Source organism: Gobio gobio (assembly GCF_949357685.1).
Source record: "Gobio gobio genome assembly, chromosome: 13".
Taxonomy (NCBI): Eukaryota; Metazoa; Chordata; class Actinopteri; order Cypriniformes; family Gobionidae; genus Gobio; species Gobio gobio.
This window is the reverse complement of record NC_137106.1, coordinates 45,281,164-45,303,300: the sequence shown is the minus strand read 5'-3', so window position 1 is coordinate 45,303,300 and position 22,137 is coordinate 45,281,164. Positions and strand designations below refer to the sequence as shown.

General features: G+C 42.5%; 1 protein-coding gene across 1 annotated transcript in view; it reads right to left on the bottom strand.

Annotated features, from left to right (window-relative positions):
- The window catches only part of galnt16 (UDP-N-acetyl-alpha-D-galactosamine:polypeptide N-acetylgalactosaminyltransferase 16), a 103,339-nt gene extending 81,482 nt beyond the window's left edge, over positions 1-21,857 (bottom strand). The window contains exon 1 of the mRNA XM_079832951.1: positions 21,460-21,857. Within this exon, the coding sequence (XP_079689077.1) occupies positions 21,460-21,651 (192 nt within the window). The 5' untranslated portion in view covers positions 21,652-21,857. The remainder of the gene's footprint in view (positions 1-21,459) is intronic.
- Between the last annotated feature and the right edge of the window lie 280 nt (positions 21,858-22,137).

The window sequence follows — 22,137 nt, the reverse complement described above, 5'->3', positions numbered from 1 at the left end:
AGGACTTGGGCAGAAATCTTATTCATGGATGAGCTAATGTATTAAAGATTTATTAACATTACTGTAATATGAAACAGGGTGGGAGCAGAACGAGGCCACTGGAGCCATTGCTAATGAGAGACGAGCGCGACACATGGCTGGAGAGCAGCAGAGCCTACATGAAAACCAACTGGAACATAACCGGCTAGGATCACGGGGGGAAACGGGAGACGAAGACAACGTAACATGGACAATGTAACAGCGCAGGACAGAAAACGGAAGGAGATTAAATAGGAGACAAACAAGACACAGGGTTTTTCCTACATTGAAATTTTTTTGACGGCCGCCAAAACAAATGTTTGTCCCGCCAAAGCCTTATTTGATCAGTTATTGTGATTTATGAATGATGTAGTAGATGACTGCTGCTTGCGTTAACTGAGTGACAGAGAGAACGATCAGAGCTCCTCCCCCGCTCACACGCTCTCTGTCTTCAAAATAAGCATTCTTAGCTTTCTAATGTTTCACATATTACGTTAATCAAAATCAAAAGGTCGGAAGACCGAATCCATGTTGCACGTGATGCTATCAGACAATGTTTTCCTTTAATTACCGCTGGGTGTGAATTGCGCACAAAAAACATTGACTGATTCTCTGACCAGCTGACATAAACCATACTTTCAATAAACGGGAAACAAATCCTATCCGGTTATGAAGTGTTTTCTGTGTGTTGACAAATCTTTCGCGATGTTCTAACAGATGGGATTCACACACAAAGCGTCTGCTAATGTCCGATTCGCCACCTAATGACTCCTTTGAACCGAATCATTTTAACGACTGGTTAGAACTGATCTGTCCAACACTGAACTCATGAATCAGTTTAATAATTTACTCAGAACACCTTAAATGAGAACACAAGTGTGCTTACCCAATTTAGCAAGAGTGGATAGTAAGAATTAGCTTTAATCATCCACAGTCTTTCAGCTTATTTATGTTCACAATGTGTAGTAAAATAAATAGCCTAAAATCATTTAGTTTAGACTGGAGTGAGGTGAACCCAGAACAAAGTTGTTGTTAGCTAGCTGATAATTTTATGAAATTGTATATGGCAGAAAATTAGGCTATTTGTTCATTTTTTAATACTACTTTTTAATATTGATATGATTATTCCAAAACAATTATCAGTAAATAGTGTAAAAATGAGGAACAAAAACAAACATCAAGGTATCGTAATAAGATAAGCAAAAGTTACAAACTTTCTTTGATTTTATTTAAAATGTATTGTCAGTATTGTGCTTGCAGATAACGTGGGTAGGGTACTTTTTTACTGTGCGTGTGTGTGTGTGTGTGTGTGTGTGTGTGTGGATGACCATGTCTGTCAGCCACCACCGAAGACCATTTTTGACCCAGGAAAAACCCTGAGACAGGTAACGAGGAGAACAGGTGGGGCAAATGAATCACTAAATAGATGACAAGGAGGGTGGGGTCAAGACTGCAGACAGGAGCACATGGCCCAAAATAACAAAACACAACATGTGCAACACGAGACAGGACAGACATGTGACATTACGCCCTCCCTACAGAGCGGCTAGCAGACGCTCCACTAGACCAGGGCGGGATGGGAGGGACAGACCAGGGGGAAACAGAAAGTTCATGAGGCCAGGGGGAAACAGAAAGTTCAGGAGGCCAGGGCAGCCCACATGGTGCACGGGACGGAGCCCTCTCTGGACTCGGTGCACAGGACGGTGCCCTCTCCGGACTCGGTGCACGGGACGGAGCCCTCTCTGGACTCGGTGCACGGGACGGAGCCCTCTCTGGACTCGGTGCACGGGACGGTGCCCTCTCCGGACTCGGTGCACGGGACGGTGCCCTCTCCGGACTCGGTGCACGGGACGGTGCCCTCTCCGGACTCGGTGCACGGGACGGTGCCCTCTCCGGACTCGGTGCACGGGACGGTGCCCTCTCCGGACTCGGTGCACGGGACGGTGCCCTCTCCGGACTCGGTGCACGGGACGGTGCCCTCTCCGGACTCAGTGCCTGGACTATCCACGGCAAGGCAATCACCTTGGGTGGCTCTGGATACTCTTCTGAGACGGCCGCGGGTTGTCCCGTAACTGGCCCCGAAATCCAAAATCCAAAATCCATTTATTAATAAAATTATTAAACAGCTGATATTCAGATCTAGATCTCCCTGCTCCTTCATTTCTGTCTGCCTAGCCCAACTTGACAAATATCTCATGTCATTTTGCATATAGTTGATTTAGGAAGGCTTAGATATTTTTACTGAAAAACAAGGCAAACATGGCTTTTCGTTGTTCAATAATTTCTCAGTCTGATAGTTCTATGATTAATGCTTGCTGTTTAAACTACAGTGGTAAATCACACAAGCATTCATCACATGATACTCATGAGACAAAACTAAATACATTCAAAGTCCACACACGCACCTCAACACTGGATATGTAAAGCAGACTGAGCAAAAGAACAGATTATTTTGAGTAGAGGAGCAAACACATCACGACATTATAGCAGAATAAGTTACTAAATGTCACAACAAAACCAAGAAAACAAAAAATGTAAATAAAACTAGAAAATTGCAACCGTATTCATTATTCATGCGAAATCGACCTTAACCACAAAACCTTTTTTTTCATCTTCAGTGCACTTTAAAAAACATTTTCTCAGATCAAGTAACCAGTGCTGAAAAAATGTGGCCTTAAGTACTATGTACTTACATCAAAGAATAAGTACAATGTACTTACTGTGTTCATATTGTGTTGCAAAACACCTTTGCTGATAATGAGGTGGGATACGGGTAGGGTTAGGGACAGGTGTGGTATGGGTAAGTTTAAGGGTAGGGTTTGGTGTAAGGGAAGTGTCAACTGTGTAATTACAAATATAACTACAGAAATTAATTACAGACGTAATTACAAGCAGGTATTTTTAAAATTGTAAGTACAATGTAAAAACATGTATGTACACAATAAGTGCATTGTATCAAATGATTAATTAAAATGTTAGTACATAGTAGTTAAGAACACCTAATATAAAGTGGGTCCCACTTTATTTTAAAGTGTCCTTGTTACAGTGTAATTATATATTTAAGTACTGAGTAATATTAATGAACAACATGTACTTACTATAGGGTTTGGGTAGGATTAGGGTTTGGTTGAGGTTTAGTTGCATCTAATTATGCATAATGTGCTGTTATTGCTATGGTAAGTACATGTAACAAATGTAACAAGGACAGTGTAAAATAAAGGGTTAACAAAATGTGTCTTTTTTGCCAATAGTCTAAAAGCCCAAAATAGCCCAAAATTTCAAAACAGTGCATGACCAGTGCATGGAAATCAACCGGTTTGCCCTTAGTGTCTTGCCGAAAGATAAACCATGCTCAACAGTTAGAAATGCAGAATATGGAGCTAAAAGAAGATTAGAATCAAGCTGTGAGACGGAGATATGATGTGGAAGCATCTGTGTGCTGTCGAGAGAGGCTTAGCTCAGTGCGACCTCAACTTCCATTTCTGAAGAAAGTGAAAATAGAGGTGAAAATCCCATAAACACTTTCAGAAAGAGCAGCAGACGCTTACAAATGCACTCCAAACCTGTGACTCTAGTGTAATCACTGTTAACAGGCACTGTTAGCTTAGACCTATATAGATTTATTTTCATAAATATATGCTGTCACTTTGTAATTTTATAAGAAAACATGGGATATGTTTCTTGTTTCTACTATTATGCAGATGATATATATATATATATATATATATATTTCATCACGACCAGATAAAATCTCAATTATCCACGATGACAGAGAGAGTTAAAATTAAAATATAAAAAATATTGGATGACCAGTCAACTTTAAATCAATGAAATTCAGATATGATTTGTACTGCTTGTTCAAATTGCTTGATTAAAAGGAGCTAAAGCAACGCAATTGCTATGCATTTTGTCCTAACTTAATTTGATTGTGTTCAATCCACTTAAATATAAGTCAAATTGAAGTTTACTTAATCCGTTTGTGTTAAGATTACATGAATGATTTGTGTTGCATTAAATGAAACTTGATAGTTCCCAGCATGCTTTGCATTATAGCTAAATCAAGAAAGAGTAAATGTTATTTTATAAGTAAAAGTGTTATTTTATGTATTTTTGAGCAAGATGAGAAAGGGGAGACTTGATTGTGTTTAATAGTGTTTAATATTCAATTATGTTGGAATTATTAGAGTAATTTAAATTACACTGGGTTACCATTGTGGAGAAGAGTGTAGCATTTGCTTATAATGGTCATAATGGTTTTGCTGTAGGAGATTTTAATGCTGATTTTAGATTGCATTTAAGATGCTAATGTGTGCTGATGCTAGCTAAAAGTTTGTCAACTAGCTAGTGCAGTATTATAATTCAGCTGTGTAACATTAAAATATATGAAATTGAAGTGGATGAATTAATATATGAAATTAAATGCCTGAATCATGCCAGGGAGCCATATAAAATTCACTTTGAGACTACTTAATTGAGTCACTTAAAATGTATTCCTTCCATGATGTTGAAGTTACATGAACAAATTACGTTTGTTTAACTTAATTGACTCATGTGGGACCGATGTACACAATTAAATCATGTAAATCCAACACACTTTTTTTTTCAGTGTATTACTTGTTGGACCAAAAACCTGAACACAGAATCTCTTGGAATATAATTTGTATTTAGAAGGACGTTCTGTTACTTCATCCGCTACAGTTAAAGACCTGGGTGTGTTATATTAGACAGCAACCTGTCTTTCAAAAATCATATTTCATGTGTTACAAAACAGCCTTCTTCCACCTCAGAAACATCGCTAAGCTATGTTCTGTTTCTCATGCAGAAAAGTTAGTTCATGCATTCATGACCTCTAGACTAGATTACTGTAATGCATTGCTAGCCACCCGTTCTCACTCCCAAGGCGTCACAATCTGAAGCACAGTCAAGTGCCTTCCGTGTCACAATGAAGACGCTAAAGGTACCCCTAGTCGTAATTTTTTGATGCGCAGGGTACTCCATTGATTTCAATGAGAAACCTTTGCCGTCATACACAGGCGCGGTGGGCATGAGAACATTGTTGTCATTAGGGGTGTAACGGATCGCAGTTGATCCGTGATCCGTACGGATCACGACCCACGGTTCGGCACGCACGTGAACCGCGGATTTATTGAGCTTTTTTTTAAACTTGTGGATTAAGCTGAATTGTTTAGCGATCGCAGGCTAAAAGACAGTTTTTCTGCCGATATTGCTTTTTAAGTGATCTCGTTCCTTTAAACTCGATGCGGAGTTTCAGAGAAACACGTGTTCACGTGAACAGGGCATGTTAATCAGTCAACAGTGGCTAGCGGAGAAGTAGAAGAACTTGAAAAGCCTCCCGCATCATTCAAATCGTATATATGGGAGCATTTTGGCTTCCCCGTAAAACATAATGATGACAGAAGAAGGGTGTGGACAAAACTGTAACATTATGTAGGCACTGTGGCACGAGAAAGCCGTATGAAAGTGGCGCATACATCGAGCATGGGACCTGCTGACGCCCGTTTCACACATACTCCGTTTGCAGCGGGTATGGGGTGCGTATTTTTTCCGTACCCATGTTAACGGATACAGTTTTCACTGCACGCGGCGACTTCGGTCCGTCAGTGCGTTCCAGGAGCGTGTGGCCATCAGCTGTGCTGTGATCGTTTCCGCACAGAGTCTATTTTTTGATGTGCTGGCCTGGCGCTGAATTAAAGTAACAGCGCATCCGCATTAAAACAAACATATCGATGCGAAAATCTAGTAATTCCACCACAGATGCATATAATGTAAAGTCTACTCCGTTTCAAAGTCAACACATGGCTTTTTGCCTCGAGTAGCCTAAAGCAAGGAAAACGCCCTTTAAGTAAACAAGGAGAAATAATGGAGAGCACCTGTCATTTCTTGGAGGTGGAAAAACAAAGTTCTTTATGACCTGCAGGATTTATTGAAAAAAGATTTAAAAACAAAAGAAAAGACGAGAGTCGGTTTTTGTCTATCGTAAGTTTTAATTTAAAATGTTTATTTTAACATAGTCTATTGTCTGTTTTGCAACTTGCATGAGCAACGTAATATATACATCTAAAGTAGGTACTGGGCCATATAAATAAAAAGTAATGAATTCAATAAAACGTTGTTTAAGTGTAGTGTGTTTAAACATGATATCTATAAAATAGTGTATAGGCCTACAAAGAGAATTGCAATGCTGACAAGTGTGAGAGGTCTACTCTCCCTGAGAATGTTGACATCCTAATGTTTAAAAAAAGCTCAGGCCCATTTTCACGTCTCAGGTTGTTTTTAGTCAAATTTGATTTATTCAGATGGTTATTTATTTATTTTATTTTTGTTAGCACCAAAAGTTCCTTGTTAACCTATAAACCATATAGGTTATGTTAACACCAAAAGTTTTCATGTAATAAATAGAAAGCAAATAAAAATAGTCTCCTCCCCCTATTATTCTGATCCGATCCGTGACTCATGATCCGTAGTCGATCCGAACCGTGAGTTTTGTGATCCGTTGCACCCCTAGTTGTCATGATGAAATTATATTGGGTTATGATTTTGCCATTATGACATGTTGGGAGTGTGATTCTCAATTTAATCAGCCAGCATCATTTTATTCTTATTTATTTTATTTATGCTTTTTAGACACGTTTGAACATATAACCCAACCCCATCCCTAAACCTACCCATATATGATATAAAACACAGGATATAACAGGCAGATACCACTGCAGGCACAATTTATTCAAAAAGTACAAATATTTCAAGTGTTACGAGCCAAACGATTGATTTGGGTGAAGGAAATCCCTAAAAGCGATCAGCGTCTCCATCCGCCAGAGATCATGCACACGTTCAAATTTCAAAAATTGTAGCCCGAAGAAACGTTACGTCAGATTTCATAGTGAAATTGCGTTTTGCTGTCGTATGTCTCGTGACCAATTATGTCGGCTTTGATTGTAAAATGCCATTGGCTCTCCTGTGTCTCGTGACCGATTGCGTCATGCAAAAGAGTTGTGTGTATTATTTGAATGAGATATCTATGAGTGTGTTCACAGAGGGCGGGATCATCATTTCAGTGATTAAAACATCAACTCTGTTCTTTACATGAAGATATCGCATGACTTCAGAAGCCTTGGAATGCAACATGAGTTAATACCTTTATTCTGTTTTTGGTCAGTTTTTGCAATAAATACCTGTGACTGTACTTTTATTTGCCTGTTACGTGTTTTATATTGTTTAGAAGTGGGTAGGTTTAGGGTAGGAGTTGGGTTAGTTGCTCCAAAATATAAAAGTAGCCTATGAATATTAAAAGAATCATGTCTACTTTTACAAATGCAAAGGATTAAATGTTCTGTGCATTTTCTGTAAAGCTGCTTTGAAACTAAATGTATTGTGAAAAGTGCTATACAAATAAATGTGAATTGAATTGAATAGATCTGCCAACTTTCCTGTCAGAAACAGAATCATGTGTTCTATTGTATTTTAGCATCATACAGCTTTATTGCAGATTTATACACAGTATTTATTGCAGTTTGATGGATGGACCTTGTGTGTGCTGTGTGAGATTTAGCACTGGCTGTTGCATAATTTTTCTAGGTAGAAGCTATATTGTTATGTCTGTAATAGTGCTTCCACTTTAGCATAACAATTTCATTTTTTTTTTTTTTTTTTTTTACCACAGATTAGGGCAGCATAATTATTCAAAATAAAGTTGAAGTCATGTTTTTTTTACAGTGAAATATTGCAACATAATATTTCAGTAATATTAAAAAAGTTTTTTATTTAGTAATAATAATAATAATAATTATTATTATTATTTTATATGGATGTATAATTACAAGATTTTGGCCTCCCTGTGGTTAATAAATATTATTATTTAATATAAAGTAATATTAAACAGAATTATTATTATTATTATTATTATTATTATTATTATTATTATTATTATTATTATTATTATATTACTTTTGTTAAATACTCAATTTTCAAATGTCTTTTTTTATTTAGCAATTAATAATAATAATAATAATATTTTGTAGCCATAATGATATATAGTCATACAATTTGGCACAGCAAACCATTAATCGCATTTTAAACCGCAATCGTATTTAAATCATGCATCCCAACAACACATACAATGAAGTCACATGCCAATGAACTAAAAAAAAAATTCTCTATACACGCTGCAGACATGCAATGTTATTTTGTAGAATATTTTTGTTTTCAATGTGATCTCGTGTGCTTTATTTTCCTTTACTGAAGTTGTTCATATGCCTCATAAATTGTTCAGATGACATCATCTTACAGATTTTCTCTGCTATTAAACTGCAGGTTGCAAACGTGTCTTCATTCTCATGTTGTAAAAATCCTCACCCTCACTCCCTGATCAGAGCTAATGAGATGCATATGCCACTGGCTATGACAGAACATATCTGCGGTTGGCCATATCACCACAGCTTCAGCACACACACTTTCACTGTTATTCAGGTAAGAGCACAAGAACATTTTTCTGGAACATTTGGTCTGTGTCACATTAAGTTGCAATAACAATGATGAGAATGGATCTAAATGCAGCAGTGCAAAGGTTTATTTAACAAACTCAAAACAAAACAAAACACTAGGAAAAGAACATGAACAGAACAACCGATATAAACGTGATGAGAACGGACAATGAACAGAGCAAAACACAGGGCTTAAATACTCTGTCACATGTCTGTCTTGTCCTGTGTAGCACATGGTGTTTTGGTTTATTTCTGTGTCCTGTGTGCGCCTGTCATCTGTCTTGACCCCACCCCTTGTTATCCGATTATTGGTTAATTTGACACATCTGTTGTTTTCACATTACCTGCCTGTTTTGTCACCCTTTATATCCTTGGTGTTTCCACAGTCTAGTGCTTGATCGCCGTCTTTAGTGTTTGGGTATGTTTTCCTGTTCTCTGGCTCCCTGTTCCTGACCCTGTTCATCTGTCTTTGTTATGTTTGGTTTTCCCCATTGTGGGCTTTGTTTTGTGTTTATTTTTATTTTGTATTTATTAAAACTACCATTTTTTCCCTGAATTTGAGTCCTCGTCCCTTTTCCACATGCCGAACGTGACAGAACGATCAAGCCAACAGAGGACTCATCAGGAGAAGGTTTTGTTTTGTCCGTTTCCTCCCATGGAACCTCTTCCCCGACTACAAGTGATGTGGTATGTTAACTCCCATTACATACGCCAGCAGGGAGTTAACGTGAGAGAGTTTGCTCGGGCCTTCCTCATCAGGGTGGATCATTTGGACCTAAGTGATGCAGAGAGCAAGGAAGTTTTTAATCTTTGTCTTGACATGCCCCTTGATCCGGAGGAGATGGGGAGGATGGGGGTTCTTGACTTTTGGGAGTTCATAGACTATCTTGACCCCAGGCCTCCAATGACCATTGTCCCAGTTCCGCTGGTCCCTGTTCCGCTGGTCCCTGTTCCGCTGGTCCCTGTTCCGCTGGTCCCTGTTCCGCTGGTCCCTGTTCCGGTGGTCCCTGTTCCGGTGGTCCCTGTTTCGGTGGTCCCAAAACGGAGGAGGAGGAGAAAGGCTCCCTCCATGCCTGTTCCAGTGGTCCCAGTTCCGGTGGATCGTGGTCCGGTGGATCGTGGTCCAGTGGATCGTGGTCCGGTGGATCCTGTTCCGGTGGACCTTATTCCGGTGGTCCGTGTTTCGGTGCTCCATGTTCCGGTGGTCCCTGTTCCGAAACGGAGGAGGAAGGCTGTTCTGGTGGTCCGTGTTCCACCCACGCCGACCCGGCGCCCTGCTCTGTCTGCGCCGCCCAGACACCCTGCTCTGCCCGCTCCGACCCGGCGCCCTGCTCTGCCCGCTCCGACCCGGCGCCCTGCTCTGCCCGCTCCGACCCGGCGTCCTGCTCTGCCCGCTCCGACCCGGCGTCCTGCTCTGCCCGCTCCGACCCGGCGTCCTGCTCTGTCCGAGCCGCCCAGGCGCCCTGCTCTGCCCGAGCACCCCCGGCCGCCTGAACTCTGCGGGCCGCCTGAACTCTGCGGGCCGTCTCCCCGGCCGCCTGAACTCTGCGGGCCGCCTGAACTCTGCGGGCCGCCTGAAACCTGCGGGCCGCCTCCCCGGCCGCCTGAAATCTGCGGGCCGCCTGAACTCTGCGGGCCGTCTCCCCGGCCGCCTGAACTCTGTGGGCCGCCTGAACTCTGCGGGCCGCCTGAACTCTGCGGGCCGTCTCCCCGGCTGCCTGAAATCTGCGGGCCGTCTCCCCGGCCGCCTGAACTCTGCGGGCCGCCTGAACTCTGCGGGCCGTCTCCCCGGCCGCCTGAACTCTGCGGGCCGCCTCCCCGGCCGCCTGAACTCTGCGGGCCGCCTCCCCGGCCGCCTGAAATCTGCGGGCCGTCTCCCCGGCCGCCTGAAATCTGCGGGCCGCCTCCCCGGCCGCCTGAACTCTGCGGGCCGCCTCCCCGGCCGCCTGAACTCTGCGGGCCGCCTCCCCGGCCGCCTGAACTCTGCGGGCCGCCTCCCCGGCCGCCTGAACTCTGCGGGCCGCCTCCCCGGCCGCCTGAAATCTGCGGGCCGTCTCCCCGGCCGCCTGAAATCTGCGGGCCGCCTCCCCGGCCGCCTGAACTCTGCGGGCCGCCTCCCCGGCCGCCTGAACTCTGCGGGCCGCCTCCCCGGCCGCCTGAACTCTGCGGGCCGCCTTCCCGGCCGCCTGAACTCTGCGGGCCGCCTCCCCGGCCGCCTGAAATCTGCGGGCCGCCTCCCCGGCCGCCTGAACTCTGCGGGCCGCCTCCCCGGCCGCCTGAACTCTGCGGGCCGCCTCCCCGGCCGCCTGAACTCTGCGAGCCGTCTCCCCGGCCGCCTGAAATCTGCGGGCCGCCTCCCCGGCCGCCTGAACTCTGCGAGCCGTCTCCCCGGCCGCCTGAAATCTGCGGGCCGCCTCCCCGGCCGCCTGAACTCTGCGGGCCGCCTCCCCGGCCGCCTGAACTCTGCGGGCCGCCTGAACTCTGCGGGCCGCCTCCCCGGCCGCCTGAACTCTGTGGGCCGCCTCCCCGGCCGCCGGTCTGTCCCTCTTTGGTTTCTGATGGAGCGTCTGGAAGCCGCTCCTTGGAGAGGGGGTAGTGTCACTGTCTTGTCCTGTGTAGCACATGGTGTTTTGGTTTATTTCTGTGTCCTGTGTGCGCCTGTCATCTGTCTTGACCCCACCCCTTGTTATCCGATTATTGGTTAATTTGACACATCTGTTGTTTTCACATTACCTGCCTGTTTTGTCACCCTTTATATCCTTGGTGTTTCCACAGTCTAGTGCTTGATCGCCGTCTTTAGTGTTTGGGTATGTTTTCCTGTTCTCTGGCTCCCTGTTCCTGACCCTGTTCATCTGTCTTTGTTATGTTTGGTTTTCCCCATTGTGGGCTTTGTTTTGTGTTTATTTTTATTTTGTATTTATTAAAACTACCATTTTTTTCCCTGAATTTGAGTCCTCGTCCCTTTTCCTTCAGACGATCATGACATACTCAGAACCAAACCAATTAATGAAGTGAATCGCAGGTGCAAACACGAATCTAACAATGAATTACCATAGAAACAGATGAAAACCAAGGAAACTGAACTAAAACATGAACAAAACCCACCCAAAACCAAAGTAAACATAGATAAACCATGACAATATCCCCCCTCAAGAAGGTGTGACATCGTGCCTTATTAATAATTAAGGTAGGAGGAGCCAGGGTGGAGAAGAAAGGGTGGAGAAGAAAGGTCGGAGGAGCCAGGGTGGAGATGAAGGTGGGAGGAGCCAGGGTGGAGATGAAGGTGGGAGGAGCCAGGGTGGAGATGAAGGTGGGAGGAGCCAGGGTGGAGATGAAGGTGGGTGGAGCCAGGGTGGAGATGAAGGTGGGAGGAGCCAGGGTGGAGATGAAGGAGGGAGGAGCAAGGGTGGAGATGAAGGTGGGTGGAGCCAGGGTGGAGATGAAGGAGGGAGGAGCCAGGGTGGAGATGAAGGTGGGAGGAGCCAGGGTGGAGATGAAGGAGGGAGGAGCAAGGGTGGAGATGAAGGTGGGTGGAGCCAGGGTGGAGATGAAGGAGGGAGGAGCCAGGGTGGAGATGAAGGAGGGAGGAGCAAGGGTGGAGATGAAGGTGGGTGGAGCCAGGGTGGAGATGAAGGAGGGAGGAGCCAGGGTGGAGATGAAGGTGGGAGGAGCAAGGGTGGAGATGAAGGTGGGAGGAGCCAGGGTGGAGATGAAGGTGGGAGGAGCAAGGGTGGAGATGAAGGTGGGAGGAGCCAGGGTGGAGATGAAGGTGGGAGGAGCCAGGGTGGAGATGAAGGTGGGAGGAGCAAGGGTGGAGATGAAGGAGGGAGGAGCCAGGGTGGAGATGAAGGTGGGAGGAGCCAGGGTGGAGATGAAGGTGGGTGGAACCAGGGTGGAGAAGAAGGAGGGAGGAGCCAGGGTGGAGATGAAGGTGGGAGGAGCCAGGGTGGAGATGAAGGTGGGAGGAGCCAGGGCGGAGATGAAGGTGGGTGGAGCCAGGGTGGAGATGAAGGTGGGAGGAGCAAGGGTGGAGATGAAGGTGGGTGGAGCCAGGGTGGAGATGAAGGAGGGAGGAGCCAGGGTGGAGATGAAGGTGGGAGGAGCCAGGGTGGAGATGAAGGTGGGAGGAGCCAGGGTGGAGATGAAGGTGGGAGAAGCCAGGGTGACAATGAAGGTGGGAGGAGCCAGGGTGGAGATTAAGGTGGGAGGAGCCAGGGTGACAATGAAGGTGGGAGGAGCCAGGGTGGAGATGAAGGTGGGAGGAGCCAGGGTGGAGATGAAGGTGGGAGGAGCCAGGGTGGAGAAGAAAGGTGGGAGGAGCACGGGTGGAGATAAAGGTGGGAGGAGCCAGGATGGAACCTCTAACAGGATGAACAGGACGTTCATCCTGTTAGGCCCACCAGAGCCGAAGGGGTGGAGGGACTGGAAGTCCCTGGCGCAAGCAGAGCGACGACTGACGTAGGCGAAGCCGGAGGCACGAGGAAGCCCAGTGGAGTTGTAGGGATGACGGTCCCGGGAGGAGCAGAGGGTGCGAGAAGCCAAGGTGGAGCTGACTGATCGACAGGCCGAGGTGTAGTTATGGGCCTGGAGGTTCTAGGCGGAGCTAGTGGGTCGACACTCCAGGCCTGGACTGGCGAGTGGGTATGCGGATCCACAACGTATGTCCATACAAACCAATCTCATCTCTGTGCGTCCCATAACTCTGTTTGACGCACCCACCGCTAGCCTATCTTAGCACAAACACCTTAGCCTAGCCTACTGCTCAATAAGTGACAAAATAACGCCAACATTTTCCTATTTACATGTTGTGATGTGTGTAGTTACATCGTGTACTAAGAAGGTTGACGGAAGTTAGCCTATTTTTAGGCGCCATATCGGTTTAGAAAATCCACAAATGTTTATTTTCTTAGTAAGCAATGTAACTATACACATCACAACATGTAAATAGGAAAATGTTGGTGTTATTTTGTCAGTAATTGAGCAGTAGGCTAGCTGGAGCCATTTACCTCCAGTCTTTGTGCTAAGCTAGGCTAGCGGTGGGTGCTTCAGACAGAGTTATGGCACACACAGAGATGAGAATGGTATGGACTTATCTAACTCTGAGGGATACAGTGAATAAGATGAAGTCCCAAAAAGTCAGCCTGTTCCTAGTTCTTGTCATATTTGATTACCATTTTCTAAACTATAGCGAATAAACTGTGATAATGTGAGAAAATGTTGAAGGTCACAGTCTGAATACATTTTGGTTTGACTCTATCTTCAAAGGCCGTTTTTCCAAAATGATTTTTTTTCTCCTGCACAGAGTTAGAATTTTATTTTAAGTAGCACTTGAATACACATTTTATTCCTAAAAACGTGAACATTTATGAAGTGGTAAAAAGCGATACCCTCTATAAAATCCTTTAACTTTAATATTTCCACAGTATGAAACAAAGTTCTAGAAATGTGTGCAAATTGGTGCATATTTAAAGGGTAACTAAACCCTAAAACAACTTTTTTTTAGTTAATGATCTGCAAGACTGAGGCTTTATTAGTGCTGTTCATTGATTCGAGTAAATGTTTTGACATTGGGTATAAAGTGTTTTAATTCTACAATATATGGAGTAAAAAGGGTTGAACGGTGGCTACTGCAGTTGAATTTTCCTATTGGATGTTGTTTGACGTATATGTTGGCTCTTCCAACGGCTCACTACCCACGCCCCTGGCACGAGCTCACCACGCCCTCAGAAATGTTTTCCCATAATGATCACATGAGAACGGCTTCACTCCAGCTGTCAATCAACCAGTCACTGCGGGTCTCAGGTGCAGCCCCCAATACAGTGCCGCCGCTCCCATTACGCGCATCACGCGCTGCGTAGGGCACCACAAGAAACCAGTGCCCACCTCCCCCCGGTCTCCAAAATTCACGAATGCCGCAACCCTGGGCATCACAAAGTGATCATGCTTAGGGCATCAAAACGGCCAGCGGCGGGACTGCCCCAATACCCCTCCCCCGCTCAGCCCCGCCCACAGTTCGTCCCCTCTGTCTCTGCTGGGCTCTGCCCACTTTTCCAGCATTTTTCAAATATTGCCAGTGGGTGGAGTTAGGCTCTGATCAGGGGTTGAGTGGGTTGAGTACCCTTTAATTAGATAGTGCCTCATTTGCATATATAAACATAACATTTCAGAAAACTAGTGATACCAAAAAATTTGCATTTTTTATATAATAAACTGGGGAAGTATGGCGACATCGATTAGATATCATTTTTTTTTACCCTTAAATTTAATAATTATATTATATTTAAGTGACTATTTTTAAATGTACAATGTTATTATAATATTTATTATATAGTATTTGCTTTTTTATGGTAAGCACTTAATAATTGAGGAATATTCCAAAAGAGCATCTTCTGGTCTTCTGAAAGATTGACTTTACAGAGATAATGCGCTTGCTAATTTGCTTAATTGTATTGCTTTATTGCTCAACAATCACTGATCAACCCCTTTAGTCAACGCAGTATCAACCCTGATATGAGACATCTGGTTTGTGTTGCGTGTGTCCAAGCTGTTTGGCTGTTTACATCAACTGGACAAGTACAACAAAATCAAACCAGGCCATTAACAGAACTGCACTAATATAATCAGTTTGTGCTTGGGAATAACATGCAAATGCTGCTGGGGTTAGCTTGCGAAAGCAAATATGGCTCACTGAAACACTCCGCTTTGCATAAAAGGCACATCTAATAGCATGAGAGAGATGCTTGCACTGATATTTCAGTATTTATTCCCCTCATAAAAGGACATTAGCCGAGATTGATGCACTGCAAAAAGTCCTCAGTACAGGGAGGATCTGCCATTGGCTCATGGCAAGTACATAAATGCGTTGTGCAACAATGCTCTGGAGACACTGTCCATATAAAATCAGCTTGAATTACTGCTTATAACTGAGATAAAGCACCCAATTGATCTCCACGGGCTATGCTTTTCTTTCAGGACTTGTAAATGCACTTCTGTCATTAATAGAGTGAAAAGACAGAGTGCACAATCATTTCATTTTATTTTACAGGCAGAGGTAGATCAGATATCAAAGCAGGCTAATGGAGAGCGGGATTACTCTAGAGTTTCTGTCACAGGTAATGGGGCTTTATGAGGACAAGGCCACCGCTGGTGAATTGTGATTAGTCATAGACTCATATCTGTTATGAGTCTAGTGATAGCCACACTGATCAGTCTTTTTAAAATGATCTACCACCAGCCTACACTGGTGTAGAAATCATTTTCCAGTCAGAAATTGCTAGCACTTTTTAGCAACGCTGATTCCAAAAGTGCCCATTCGTTTGTCCTATATTTCGCCACGAACCAATCCAGCCAGCTATGAGGTGAATCACAACAGTACAAACTTTGAATTTAGGCAAAAAAGTATACACTGTGTACAAGACTGTGTGCTTAATAGCTTCAGTGAGTGAAAGAACTACAATCCAATGAAGCCTTGCAAACAGCATAATCAAATAAAAAATGATGGCGAAATATAAATCTATCCTTTTTTCTATCATCCTTTAGCTAGCGTTACATTATGATCACCCTCTAATTCATGCAAATGCTTTTAAAACATTCAAGCGTGAATTTCCAGACTATGTGACACACACACAATGCACAGAAAGACGCGCGCCAGTATACAACGTCACACAGAATTATGCCAAAATGCCAGTTTTTGTCAAGTATTCTCATAAGAGCAGTCTTAAATGAGTTAATTAACATCTTAAATTAACTTGTGAGGAAATGAGATGCGGCAGCGGCAGATCTTAAAGTGACAGCAGCCTAATAAAACCAGTTAATGTGATGTCAAATAACAAAGGCAACAGAGAAAAGTGTAGCTTTAATAAGGATTCATATATATTTCATTTATAATTTGTGCGGTTAAGAAAGGTGTTTGATAACTTTATTTACCATTTCTGTGTATGCCTAACAGGTAGGAAGGGCAGGTAAATATAACATTTATTATAATGGGTTTATGTGAAGATTGTTTTAAGTTCACTTAAATAAAAAATTTAATTAAAGACTAATAAATGTGGAAATTGATACCTTTCAATTATACTGTAATGTTGAATGTCTATAATTATTGTTTAAAAAAATGTATGTCACATACACAAATATTTACGTATTTTGGATCTCATTCATGAATCTTTCATAAATATACAAGCAAATTCTGAGTAATTTGTGCGTAAAATTGACCTTTACGAAAACACTCCTCCAGATTCACAAACGCTTTGTATACCACGGATTCAGTAGTTAAATGTGTGTATATTAATGAACTCCAAACATAGGACACGGGTTCACGCTCATTCATAATAAGCATAATCCCCGCCCATGAGTTGTCACTTAGGCACTAACAGAATTTTTTCAGGATTTTCGGGAGGAGATTGGAGCTTTAGCTTTAATTTCTACATTTCCATAACTGTTTAATAACAGACAATGAATCGTTCTGCATCTGCGAGAGTGTGGGCGGGCTTTTGATATCCCGCCTCTACTTCCTGCTCTCTACTGCACAGACTCGGTCCCAAATCTGCGCCATATTTGGAAAATGATGAAGTCACGTCCATATTTTTTACGGTCTATGGTACCAACTAACATTTTAAAAATACAAACATTTTCGTGAATTCGAAAATTTACGTCAGAGCGGCTTTACAAACGATTTACACACAAATTCGTTCTGCTCGTGTCTCATGAATGAGGCCCAATGAGAGCGTATAAAGCCTCGATTAAATACTCGATAAAGAATTGATTACGTCATTTGCAGTGTAGTTTTCACCACAAAGTTTTCTGTTTTCAGCTGTTAAACACAATGGGTCTCATTCACTAATAATAGCGTGGATTCTTTTTTGTACGCACACAGGAGAACTTCTCATGAAAAATCTCTGCCAAAACGTGCGTACGCACATGAATTGTTACTTAACCTCGTACTGATGTTAGTGAATGTGGAGTATTCTAAATGAGTGGCCGCGTGCACAAGGTTAGTCATTTGCATAAAACACGCCCAACCCATCTCCATATAAGGGCTTTCCGGAAACGCTTTCCTTGCAGCCTTTTGTCACTCTCGTCAAACTTGTTCACAGACGCGCTCTCGCCCGGACCGTCAAGCAATGCCAAGTGTGCCATTCTCACCAGTTCTCACAATAACACGCGCATATCTGCGATATTCAGAGAAACCTCACAGCTGAAGCTATAACGCAGCTTTTCTTACTCTTTATCTGTATATGATCGAATGTATTTAAGATGAAATTGAATTAATTTAATACATGGATTATATAATAAAATTAATGCAATATACTTCAATGTAATTATAGTCATGTTAGGATGAAATATAACTTCTTAACAAGATTATAAAGCCATACAGAGTTCTTTTTGCGTAAGTGTGGTTTCAGTTGTTCCTATATTTTTTCGTAAATTTAGAAAAATATTATTACGAAATCTTGTGAATTGTGATTTGCTCTTAAAATCGTTCATACGCACATTTCACGCACAAATGTATGCGTACGCATGCTTAGTGAATGAGACCCATTTATTAAAAAAATTTGTGAAATGTGTAGCCTGGATGCCAGAAGAACTTAGCCCCGCCCATAACATTTGAGGTTGGGAAGTTCGGTCTGGACTTGATCCGTTGTGGAGCAACTATGCTCGAACCAGAGCTGTTCGGACCAATCAAATTGTCAGAGCGGGCTTTATACGATGATGCATCAACAGTAACGTAAGCATCCACGTCACCAAAGAGCGCTTGGGTTAAATTTGTTCTAATCCTAAACAGAGAACTTGTTTTCTTGTTTTCTTGTTTGAGAACTTGATATATGCTATCACCGTTACTATTTCTCTCAGAAATGATGATCGTGTTGGTAAGTACTCTGTGTATCCTTAAATTATGTTTACAATACTGGCAAAGATTGTTTACACTCATCTTCTTCTTCTACTTCTTCATGCGTGCGTGCAGTTGAGTTCTGTAGACAACTATGCGCCGCTCAACATACGTCACTTACTCCGTTGCTCTGATTGGTTGTTGGTCTATCCAATTCACCCTTCGCCGCAAGTTTGATTGACAGGCGATCTGACCAATCACATCTGCCGTTTTGTCCGACAAAGGAGTCAGGAGAGTTAGTAGATTAACCTCGGCGGAATAGGACTTGGAAAAACGGTGTGTACTGACGTCTTTCCGCAGTTGAAACAACATTTCTTTTAGTGTTCATTCATGTTTATTTCATGCTTATCAATGAGCTAGAAGGAAGAGATAATCAGTTCACGAGCAGCTTTAACTGAGGCGCTACAGCGATCACATTAAAGAGCCACAAAACATTATTTATTGTTTACATTTCTTTAAAAAATGACAATTTCAAAGTTGAGACTTTGTTTCATATCAAAAGTAACTTGCTCTGTCCTGTCTGTCGGCGTGTTGTCAGTGTCCTCTTTGCTCCGCGATGTATTTTCTCTACGTGAGAACGTGTGTGTGTGGTGTGAGAGCGCCATGGCTTGTCGGACATAGCAACAGTAACTAAAGGGGGCGGGTCTTTGCGGACAGTCAATTGAGTGCAGAGGCATTTTCTTTCCTGGCTCGGTTGAAAACGCACACCCATAATCACAGCCCAATGGAGCAGGAGCAGACTCATATTCAGACTAGAATCTGGTATGATGACGTCAGGCTAGTGAAATTGCAAAGTAAAATAACTGAAAACGGCTTCCACTAATCTTTGTTTTATTTTTAAAATATAAAAAAATATTTTTTATGGCCTATACGTTATAGTCAATGATCTAAATTTCAGCACATATGTGTAGATCACAGTTGCTGTAATTAAATTGCATTAGCCAATATCATAAATATACGGTATATCAGCATTATATTGGCAATCCAACTCTCTAAATGTTGGTTTTGGACACTGATCTTTAATACAGAGAATATAGAGCAATTCAACTTATCTAAGAATGATCTGTGATTATTATGAAACCACTGGTCAAATTAAATATGTATCATATTTTCTACAGATAATCGCCATGGCCCCAGGATAAAAGTTTTTAATACAGAGAGCATTCAGAACTCATTTTACCATCAGCATTTCCAGGTATTTGTGCAGGTAAACACACATGCATCTGTTTTTCATGACACTCATTGTCACACACGTGTCGCCTGCGGTTTAGAGAGTGATGCTCTGTTGCCATGGAGCTACGGGACACACTTCAGGGATGCAGGATTCTCCGAACTTGTTTAAAGCATCAGCATTTTTCACATGCATGCAAATGTTCATTAAACAATTTAAACATTCGATGCGATTGAATCCTCGTTTCTGTGATCTTTCTGCATGTGTAGAATCATTCAAATCACGCGTTCCTTTAGGAAGCCAGCAGACTGAGAAGTCGAATGTGAGCGTTTGCCCTCGACCCGATGAATGTGGAGTCAAACTGTGAGAAGAGCAAAACAAACAGCAAACAGCTGTCCTACAGTACACATGACTCAGATCGCCTGTCAACATTTGACTGAATCATCCTTGTTTTGTCATTTTCACTTCATGTCGGCATACATATGAGTTTGAAAATGAATATATCAGAAGCAGAACACCGCTTGTATGATCAGTCAGCTTTGGTAGTACAAGTATTAAAATCCTATATTGTCTATAAAATCAAGTTTTAACATTTCCACTCAGTACAATTGGAATTAATCTACTACAGAACTATCATATATTCTAAAATATCTCATATTTGGAATGTTGGAATCTAAATAATAAAAAAAAAAAGGTTCCAAAAAGGGTTTTTGCCAATGAAGAACCATTGCAACCAAGAATATAAGAAAATTCGGTAACACTTTAGAATTGTGATCCATCATTAATGAATAACTACACAGGAACAAAATGAGTAACACTCTAGTAACTACTATTACCAAACAAGATACTCTAATTCAGAAATTAGTAAGTAATAGTGCTCAGTTGAATGAGGTAGTTCACTATCAGCTAATCAATAATACCTCACAGAGGACTACTAAGAACTTCTATATACAGATTCATAATTAACATGAATAATGCATCATGTATAATTCATTCTAAAGTCGGTCATAGTAACCCATTAGTAATGAAGTTATCAGTATTCTAGGAAGGATCAGTATTCTAAAGTGAAGACCATTGTAAGTAATGACTCAAGTGTTACCAACTCCTATCCAAAAACGTACAAAAACCTCAAAAGCTTACAATGACTCCTGTCAATATTAGGGAGATATCATGTTTTTCACTTTAGAATACTGATCCAAATATTTAGTAATAACACCTTTAAAAGTAATTTTTGGTAATTGTAGTAAAAGTACATTTTTATGACCCTCACTTTAGAAAAAAATTATACATTATGCATTATTTATGTTAACTATGAATCTGTGTATAGTAGTTCTTATATAGCAGTCGTCTGGGAGGTGTGAACTAATAGTGAACGACCACATTCTGTGTGTTAATTAGAGCGTTAATAGTGCATTACTCATTTGTTCCTGTGTAGTAATTAATTAATGATGCTGGGACATTATTCTAAAGTGTTACCGAAAATTCTAATCAGAATCTGTTAGGACTATTTCCGAATTATAATAGAAATCCAAATATGAATCAAGTATACAAATGATTAGATTACTGATAAATGACACAGTGTGTTATTGCTAGCCTGCATAGTTTATAGTTGGTTAAATCCTATGAAAGGCAGCATGTATGCAAAGGCACACACACACACACACACACACACACACACACACACACACCTGCAGCTGGCTTAAGGAAAAGCCTCTTATGCACCTGACATCACGCTGAGATCCACACACACACACACACACACACTGGCTCCATATATCAGCAGTGAAAGCTGCTGTGCGTGTCAACATGCATAAACGCGTGCATTACAGCAGTGATATGTAAAATGTGCTGTAAACATCATCATCATCATCATCATTACTCACGATCAGAGGAAGAGTGCGCTCCTCCAGCCTCCCGGAGGAGGATTTCTGCCCGTGGTTCTTCAGCTGGGAGCCCGAGGAGGAGGAGGTGGAGGAAGAGGATGGTTTGCTGTCCTGCCACAGGTAATAGAAGGTGCCGAGGATCCAGGCCACGGTGAGGATGAGGATGGCGTTGGCCCGAATCCTGCGCATCATGAGCGGCTCCGAGCGCTTGGCGACCCACTCCGTGTGTGTGTTGTCGGTGATGAGGATGATGATGATGAAGCCGTGCGCAGTGAACAGCCTCTCCAGACTCGAGCTGCGCTGATCGAGTGGATGCCTGGCGAGTTTCGCGCAGGTCCTAGAGCCCGCCTATCTTCGCACATCACATCACGTGTGCCAAGTGTTACTTTCAGATGATTCTATAGATCATAGAGTTGTTTAAAATATTGTATTCAAAAAGAAACATAACGTGGCCATTAACATTTAAACTCTTAAACAGTTAATTCGTTCGTACGTTCATTCATTCATTCATTCATTTTCAACAAATGATCTGTAAAAGGCTGATTCAGAAAATAGTGATTGACAGCCACAGAAGGTGAAACTTTTATCTACTTATTTGAAATGAAATTCACAATTTTTACTGTAAAAAAGTTGCTGCCTTAAATTTTTAAGTACAATCAACTTGGATGTTTAAGTCAT